The sequence below is a fragment of the Mesitornis unicolor genome, unplaced genomic scaffold (assembly GCF_000695765.1).
Source record: "Mesitornis unicolor isolate BGI_N332 unplaced genomic scaffold, ASM69576v1 Scaffold47216, whole genome shotgun sequence".
Taxonomy (NCBI): Eukaryota; Metazoa; Chordata; class Aves; order Mesitornithiformes; family Mesitornithidae; genus Mesitornis; species Mesitornis unicolor.
Genome location: NW_010192534.1, coordinates 1 through 8,577, shown reverse-complemented (window position 1 = coordinate 8,577; position 8,577 = coordinate 1). Strand labels below are relative to the sequence as shown.

Below are 8,577 nucleotides of genomic sequence, written 5' to 3'. Positions count from 1 at the left end.
GGTAGGAAAGACCTGAGGAGGCAGCAAATGTGCTCGGAAAAGGCCAGTTTTCTTTTGAAAACAAATTATTTCTCCGGGCTTGCAAAGGACAGATGAATCTTCTCACCTGTCTGATAAATCTTCTGATCCTGAACTGGATTCAGCGTGGGATGTGTTTTGCCCACACCCAATTGTGAGCTTGCAAACTAGCACATATAATGCTCTGAGCCAGCTATAAGGCTGACAGACACATTTTCTTTCAAAGTGCATAAGAAAATAAACATTCTTGAAGCTGTTAGTCCTTCCTTTGATGGCAGAACTTACAATTCTACTGTTGTCTATGTATTCTTGTGTGAAATCAAAAAACAAGTAACATATTAAAAACACCCTGTTTTAATCAGTAAACTATTATTCTTGTTGACAGATCAGTTGCTCCTACAGTGCGGTATATTGTAATTTCTTACCTGAAGAAATCAGCACCAATTAGGAAATGGCCAAAGTCGAAAGGTTTGCTTTTCATGTTCCAAGTCTGGAGGAGCTTGCTGGGGGTAAGTTGTGCAGCATGTAACTTTTTACCAAGGTATAATGTACTCTTCAAACTTATCTTAAAGCTCTTTATCAAAACATTTTTACAGCTAGTACATGCAGACTGTTTCTGCTCTTAGCAGAACATGAAAAAACATCTTTTCTAGAAGTAAAGAAAAGCATTATTTTCCTATATATTATTACTTTAAAGCAAACAATGACTTTTCCCCCAAACCCCAACTGATATTTAAGCACGCCAACTTCAGCTAAAACTTACTTCCTCCTTTGCTCTCACATAATATTTGATTGTGATCATAACTGTCTGCTTTTGTGAAGCAAAAGCACTGCTGAACGTGGTTTAAGTTTACCCATGTTACTTCACACTGTGCTGCTCCTAGTGCTACTGGGAACAATCAGTTATTGTATTTCAATTAAAAGTTTTTTTGAAATCTTAAAAAGAATTAATGTGGTAGCTAGCAATTCTCTGAGCAAGCTTTTGCTCTTGTCTGAAGCTCTGACTCAGGAAGCAAGTGCCTACAGACAGTAATGTTTAAATCAATGGAGTTACTTTACAGTAAGTATAAATCCTTTCATGTATCTTGCTGAAATAAAGCCTATACAGATATATTTATTGTTTTTAGTAACTTATCAAACTCTTGGTAATTTTCATTGTCACTGTTGCCATTATTTTTTATTACAGTTTTACAGAAAGGCCTTAAAGAAAACTTTGCTGATGCTCAAGTCTCTGTTGTAGACTGTCCTGATCTGACTCAGGAACCCTTCAACTTTCCTGCTAAAGGTAACCAAGCATTCCTGTCGTCCACAAAGGCTTCTCCAGTTCTTTCTACCTGATCCTACTTGGTTTTGATCTCTTAACGCTGTTGGGAGAGGTTAAATTGTTTTTCAGGTAAAGAATATGCAGGAGAGGAAAACTGCATTTTATTCCTGGATTTTCTTTCTAGTTGATGTATGAACAGGGACAAGTCATTACCAAATACTTGTCATGTTTTTTTTTCCTTAACCTATGATTGCAATACTTACTTATTTCATAAGCTTTATATAGTGTACTGAAAGGTTTTGAAATGAAGTCATTACCTTCCAGATGGAAACATTTTTTAGAACCATGCCAATCACTGTCTGAGCCTAAGGAGTTGTGCTTCCATTCAGTTTTAAATTCCTGCCATTCATGTATGTTGTTGAAGTGAAAGTGTCTTATTCTGAGTGGGATTCATCTTGTTTGACTTTCGCTGTCTGGAGGACAGACGTGTCATCTGTGCCACTCATCTGAGTTCCCACTGTCATCAATATGGTGAAAGAAAAACCTCCAGAAGGTGATTCATCCCTTCCTAAAATACATATCCAAATAAGTGGGATGAATTGTCCTGAGACTTGGGTATCCACCTTTGCTGAAATTTTGCAAGTGACGTCTCAGTGGGGGTATCCGTTGTGTGGTGAGGACATCGTACTGGAGAAATGGTGAATGGTAGCTGTTGCCTATTGTAATATGGTTTTTTGTGCTTAGAGAATGTTAATTTTGCACCAGGTTGCCTAGTGGTAAATCCTACTGTGAACCATTTCAGGGCTTACTGTCCTTGGACTTCTTAATAGCACAACACTTTAAGCATGCTAGGGAAACTGTTCTCAAAGGGTTTTAGAAGTTTGAGGAATCAGTTCTTTGGTAGGTCAGAGTGCATGCTCATTTAAGATTTTTGAGAAATAGCATTTTACCAAGTTAACTGTCTGTATTCTTCCAGGAATCTGTGGAAAGCCTAGAATAGCAGATGTGGGAGGTGTTCCTTACCTCATACCTCTTGTACAGAAAGAAAAAGTGAGTTTTTGCTGTACCTATGGGGTTTAATACATTTGTCAAAAGAAAAGCAGTATCTTGGTAAAATATAAACAAAACTAAGGACTAATGGGTACTGTAAGATTCCTCCTGTGAGAAAGACTTTTCAGTGCTTTTTGAGATTGATTCTGATGTGTGTTAAACATAGACTATGTCAGGAAATCTTACACATCAAAGCAAAAATAGCATATAATCATTGATAGTTCATCTTCTCCTGCCCTTAAAGATGAGATAATTCTAGAAACTTATCATCCATGACAGGAGCCATGGAAGGAACTACTAAATAAGGAGCTTGTCTGCATGCTTATGTACAGCTTGCTACATGCCATGCTTTTTCTTTGTCAAAAACTGGCTGTACTTGCATTTTCAGGCCATTCACATTATTGTCCTTTTCCAAGAATATCATGCCTCCATTATGACACCTCACTGCATCTGTCTCTATATGATATTCCCTTCCGTTTTTTGTTTTACACAAATATAATTTTCTGTAGGAACAGTAATTCAGTTTTGGGGTAAAATGGCAGGGGAACACACAGGCAGACTCTACCTTTCAGAAAACAAATGGGCATGTGCTTAATTTGTTACTAACAAATGTTCTATTCTTCAGAAACTGTGTTCAACCTAATTATCCAAAATACTGATGAGGGCATTGTGAATTAAATGCATCCAGACGTTACAGTGAACAGAATGACAACTCCAAATCAGAGCACTACACCACAATCAAGAGATTGTTTCTCTTTTGCAGGTTTATGATCTAAATACAGTTGCAAAAGACATAGAGCTGCCTGGAGCTTTCATTCTTGGAGCTGGAGCTGCTTCGTCTAGGATTCTTGGAGTAAATGCTGAGGTCAGATCCCCTGTGGGATGTTGAGGAAGTAATTCCTTCCTGCAAATGGGAATAATGGTTCTTTTGCGGTTTGGCCCTTTTTCTGCCTCAGGTGGAAAATCTTTGGGCCAGAGATATTTTTTTTTGAGCTGTTTAACCCACACCTACTACACTGATGGTTCTCAATGAATTCATGGAAGTATCATAATAGGGCAGTATCATGTTGGGTATTTCCCACTTACAACGAAATGATTATTTAATAAACACTTTTCATGCCACAAGCACATAAAACACATTAGAATGAATTCAGATGAGGGCCATCCAATGGAGTGAGATATATATACTACTGAGATATAATGATTAATTTTTAACTTGTAATTCTCTAGGAGGCACGTGATTGTTTTGAAGGGTGCAAGAAACATGATTTTCTTGAAACTGATTGACAAAGACCTGGCCAGAGGTTTTAATCACGAGATTTAGAAATGTCTGTCAAATGTACTGGTAAATGCCTTTGAAATACTCCCTGTCTTTTGTCTTCTCAGACGGTTTTGTTTTACCATTGCAAATTTTAAAGATGCCACATACAAATGATCTCGTGCCAGAGATGAAAACTACGGACTGTGGAGACTTTGGTTTTTCAGAGCCTTTTCAAGCGCAAACCTCTGGCTTGCCATCTCCTTTTGATGCATTTATTGGCAGATGAGATACTTCATCTCAGCATTATTTCTGGGTAATAGTGGTTGTTACTGCACACTGAGAAAGTATTACATAGAATTCTAATATTTGCATGCAGGCCTCTGATCTCAATGGTTAGACTTTCTAAATTATTTTTTCAGACACTAGCATTCATCTTCACAGAACAATAAATTTAACTCTCCAGAGAAAGTAAAGCTGTTTCCTAAAGTTTTCAGTTACATTACAGTATTAGTGCATTTTTCTTACCAGTACAGACCTCATCCTGAGAAACAGAGCTGTGTGACGAAAGAGATTATTTAATTTCTTGGGATCGCAGTCCAAAGCTTAAATTGCATTTATGTGAGTCCTGTTCACTTGACTGACTCTTATATGTGCTTATTGACTTAGCTGGCTTATTCTTACATGTTCTTTTTCTCAGCTTATCCCTGTTGTTCAAACTAAGACTGAAAAAAAGCCTGCTGTAAATGGGAGCTACATTGCTCAGATAAATCCTGCAGATAAAGGCTGCCTGCTTGAGAAGTACAGCAGTAAATACACTGACTGCGAGTTTGGGCTGCTGGCCAACCTTTATGCCAGTGAGGGCCAACCCGGTAAGGTATGGACTTGGACCAAAGGTGACTTTGCTTGTAGAGCTTTGTGGCTGAAGGGAAGCTCCTGTTACACTATTCTCTTATCAGTTTGGTGTGATTGTAGTAGAGTAGTAATTCCACAGAAGAAATAGCCAAACATAAGGAACTGATGCTGGTGAATGAGGGGAAGAATTGGTGGAGATAGAGAGGCATCTGAGTTTTTGAGGGATAAGTATTAGTTTACTAAAACTTTTCCATCGTAAATCATCCATCCAAATCCAGTCCGAACTAGCAGTGATTTAATGTAATGGTTGTGCAATGACTGACTTCTGAAGATCAGGTCTGGGTGCTTGTCTAGTTTTTTGTAGAAGTGCTTCCCCCACAGGTAGCACAAAGCAGTGTTGGCAGAGCAGTCAAAACCCTGACTACTGCATGGAAAGTGAGCAGTTTTTTCTACTTCTAAGAGTTTCTTTAGAATAGAGTTGAAGCCAGCTGGTGGCTGGCAGAAGAGACATAAGACAGAAAGGGGTTGCTAATGGCATTGTCTCATGTGTGAGTAAGGGACTCGCTGCCCAGCACCCTTCACAGGCAAAGCTAGCGTTGAACAGAAAGTCAGGAGAGTTGGTCAGGTACTGTAAGGATGCAAGTGGAGCAGCACTTGCAGGCAAACTCACATTTTCAAAAAGTAACCTTGAGTTACAAGCTTGGGAGAATTCCAGAGCAGCTTTCACAAACCTTTGCAGACTGTTGCAGCAGGAGACAGCAGTGACAAATTAACTTTATTCTCCAGGTCATTGAAGTGAAAGCCAATGGAAGAACTGGGGAACTTAACTTTGTGTCTTGTCTGAGACAAACTTTAGAGAAACATTATGGAGAAAAGCCAGTTGGGATGGGTGGCACATTTATCATTCAGAAGGGGAAAGCAAAGATTCACATTATGGTAAGTTGTTCTCAATTCACATAACTTTCTTAATCCTTTTGAAAGAAGAAGTATAAATCGCAGTGAAACATTTTAGTGCCTTGACTTTGTTTTGTATTTTAAATGTATAGATAAACTGCTAGGATAAGCAGTGTATTAAAGTAAGGAGCTGACATTACAAAACTGACATTACAAAACTAGTGATGCTGTATTACTTGGCCTTAATACCATCATAATTTTTCTTTTGAAATATGTGGGCAGCTAAAGAACTGTAGAAATATTGTAAAATGAAACTGAATATATGAACAGAGATAATACTTATAAGAAGCAATAGACTTTTTTAAAAATAACTGAGCTTCTAAAATATACCAGGAGAAGAATCCTCACTTCAGTAGTTCTCTCACTACCAGTGCAATGAAAGAAGCAATATTCTGGTCACATCTATTTCTGGCAGAAACACAGTAGTGGGCACTGGTGAGCTTCTTTTAGGCAAGAAGGAATGTGAGCAGAATATTGTGGAAGGGAAAAGTGAAAGAAAGTTGTTTGAGAAAAAGTGTCTTGATACAAGTGTCTTCCTTTTACTTACAAAGCTTTTATTTTTGCCGTAGCCTCCAGAATTTTCTGCCTGTCCTCTGAACACCGATGAGGACGTGAATAACTGGCTGAAATTCTTTGAAATGAAGGCTCCGCTGATTTGTCAGCCAGTAATAGTTTCCAGAGATCCAGTGAGTCTCTTTCTGATTTCTAAGTGTAAACTGAGACTTGTAATGAATTTTGGTTTGGATGTGATTTTCCTTTTAAGAACAGGAGTGTGTATATATTGTGCCAAACTCTTCCAGAAGTAAGTTAAAGATACCGAAGCTTCTCATTTCTGTCACTGGTTTGAGTTGAGGCCAAGTCAATCTGTTTTGAAACCTAGCGGCTGTTCATAGTGGATTGAACTTAATGGTTCAGTTCCAATTGCAAGTGTGCAAGTGTTTGCGTCCCAAACCCTACAGCATAGTTTACATTCACTGGTGACCACACCAGGAGAAATGTTGACAGCATGGAAGCTTGTTCAGCCATGTGTTCCTGCAGTTCACTTTCAAAAGAGCTGTCTCTGCTACTGCTGTGTTGAAATATGTGCAGTGCATCTCATATTTGCTAATGCAAATTGAAATCTGAAAAGCCTCATGCTAGAAAGTTGTCTTGCATCTTTCACAAACACTAAATTCTACAGCAAAAAATTCAGGATAAAAAACAATCTGGTTTCAGAAGCCATTAAGATTTTCACCATTAGGAAGACTATTTATTTAAAGGTAACCGGGAAACCACAGATGAAAATGACCATTTTATAAGTAACAATGCAGTCGTAAGTAATATAAAAATATTTTTTTCCAGACTTAAATGAGGCATGCTGTAGGCTTGAATATGTTGAAGGCTGTGACTTTACTGTGTCATTATGTTGCAGCCTTTGGCCTAAGGCTAAATTTTGTGCATCTTGCCTGAATCCACTGATGAGTACTTGGAAAACAGCCATCAACAGCTGCTCCATTCAGAACCAATGCAGCTTGTGTTGTGGATGCAGCTGGGTTGTTCCCATCTGTATCCACTGCAAGCTCAACAGCACTTGGCTGTGCTTATGGTTGGTTGAGTGCCACTACACAGACGACAGTAGACGGCGGCATTCAAATGCCGTAGCATTTCTCATCAGTGTCGTCTTGCAGCCCAGAAGACAAATCGTTTCCTGGGCTGCGTCAAAAGAAATGTGACCAGCAGGTTAAGGTTGCTGATTCTTCTCGTGAGACTCCACCTGGAGTGCTACATCCAGCTCTGGGGACCCAAGAAAGACGTGGACCTCCTGGAGCAGGTCCAGAGGAGAGCCATGAAAATGGTCAGAGGTCTGGAGCACTTCTCCTAAGAGAGGCTGAGGGAGCTGGGGTGTTCAGCCTGAAGAAGCAAAGGCTCCAGGATATCTGATTGTGGCCTTTTAGTATATAAAGGGGACTTCTGAGAAAGACGGAGAGAGACTTTACACCAAGGCCTGTAGGGACAGGACAAGAGCAATCATTTTAAATTGACAGAGGGTAGATTTAAATTGGACATAAGGAAGACATTTTTTACAATGAGCGTGGTGAGGCACTGGAACAGGTTGTCCAGAGAAGCTGTGGATGCCCTATGGATGTGGACGTGTTCAAGGTCAGGTTGGATGGGACTTAGAGCAACCTGATCTAGTGGGAGGTGTCCCTGCCCATGGCAGGAGGGGTGGAATAGATTGGCTTTAAAGGTTTCTTCCAAGCCATTCCATGATTCTATGTTATATAAAACCGGTGAGAGTGATCTCATGGTTTAGTATGCTAGTTGTTACTTTATTCACTATTCTTCCCATTTTCATTTAAGCTCGCTTTCAGAATTGGAGTGGAGATTGTTCCTTGATTGCATGGGTCCATGGCATTCTGTGCAAAGGGGTTCTGATTTCCAGGGGGAGTTCCTAGGTACGGCTGCTTTATTTAATCCCAATGGAAAGAAAGAAAAAAATCTCTGTGAGATTGTCACCAAAGTTGGGGGCTGTCAGAGTTTGTAAATTCTTTTCTCTCTGATGTTCTATGGTAAAGCCTTGAACAGCTCCTCTTCTTTCATCTTATTAGTTTCACAAGTATCTTGCAAGTTTTTGTTGCTTAACAATTGGAGAGATGTGTGGAAATACACAGTATAAAGGAGGGACTGTCCCAGGACTTTAAATACTGTTCACACGAGTGCGTGTTCACGGGCCTTTCTCCTGACAGGGCTTTGACCTGCGCGTGGAGCACACCCACTGCTTCAGCCACCACGGGGACGGAGGGCACTACCACCAGGACACCAGCCCCGACTGCGTGCAGTACCTGGGGTACCTCCTGCCCGCCGAGCTGCTCTTCCGCATTGACCGGCCCCAGGAGACCCACCTCGTCGGGAGGGACTGAGGCGGGTGGCCTGGGAGGGGCGCAGCAATTTAATCTGTCTAAATTACCCATACTGATTTTTATAGTACTTTCAACTACGCGCATTTATCGGAGTCAAGAATAAACATGAGAGCGGTAAACTGCCGACGTCTTAGTTTTGTAGAAACGAGTAATTCAAAGTGCATTCATTGCAATGTTATTAATTGTGGTTTGTTATTTTTTTGCTATTTGGTTGAGCTTCCTGCATGGTCGTACCGGAAGATGCAGAACCAGATGTGAATTTATGTTTAAAACAGGGA

General features: G+C 40.0%; 1 protein-coding gene across 3 annotated transcripts; it reads left to right on the top strand.

The window, feature by feature from the left end:
• Positions 1 to 387: 387 nt before the first annotated feature.
• On the top strand, positions 388 to 8,299 carry LOC104534178 (chromosome unknown open reading frame, human C11orf54). Of its 3 annotated transcripts, XM_010187125.1 has the most exons (8): positions 388 to 527; positions 1,205 to 1,303; positions 2,259 to 2,332; positions 3,096 to 3,197; positions 4,291 to 4,467; positions 5,232 to 5,381; positions 5,969 to 6,085; positions 8,126 to 8,299. In XM_010187125.1, the coding sequence occupies exons 1-8, from the start codon at positions 470 to 472 to the stop codon at positions 8,297 to 8,299; spliced, it is 951 nt and encodes a 316-aa protein (XP_010185427.1). In that variant the 5' UTR covers positions 388 to 469. The 3 variants fall into 3 exon arrangements, with proteins under 3 accessions (XP_010185427.1, XP_010185429.1, XP_010185428.1); XM_010187127.1 differs by lacking the exon at positions 4,291 to 4,467 and having other exon boundaries at positions 470 to 527; XM_010187126.1 differs by lacking the exon at positions 5,232 to 5,381 and having other exon boundaries at positions 470 to 527.
• The last annotated feature ends 278 nt before the right edge of the window (positions 8,300 to 8,577 follow it).

Bases quoted from the DNA above. Each gene is read 5' to 3' on its own strand.
- LOC104534178 (XM_010187125.1), top strand. From the start codon at position 470: ATGGCCAAAGTCGAAAGGTTTGCTTTTCATGTTCCAAGTCTGGAGGAG. The intron at 1,304-2,258 runs GTAACCAAGCAT...GTATTCTTCCAG, and splicing joins CTTCAACTTTCCTGCTAAAG to GAATCTGTGGAAAGCCTAGA. The intron at 5,382-5,968 runs GTAAGTTGTTCT...TTTTTGCCGTAG, and splicing joins AAGCAAAGATTCACATTATG to CCTCCAGAATTTTCTGCCTG.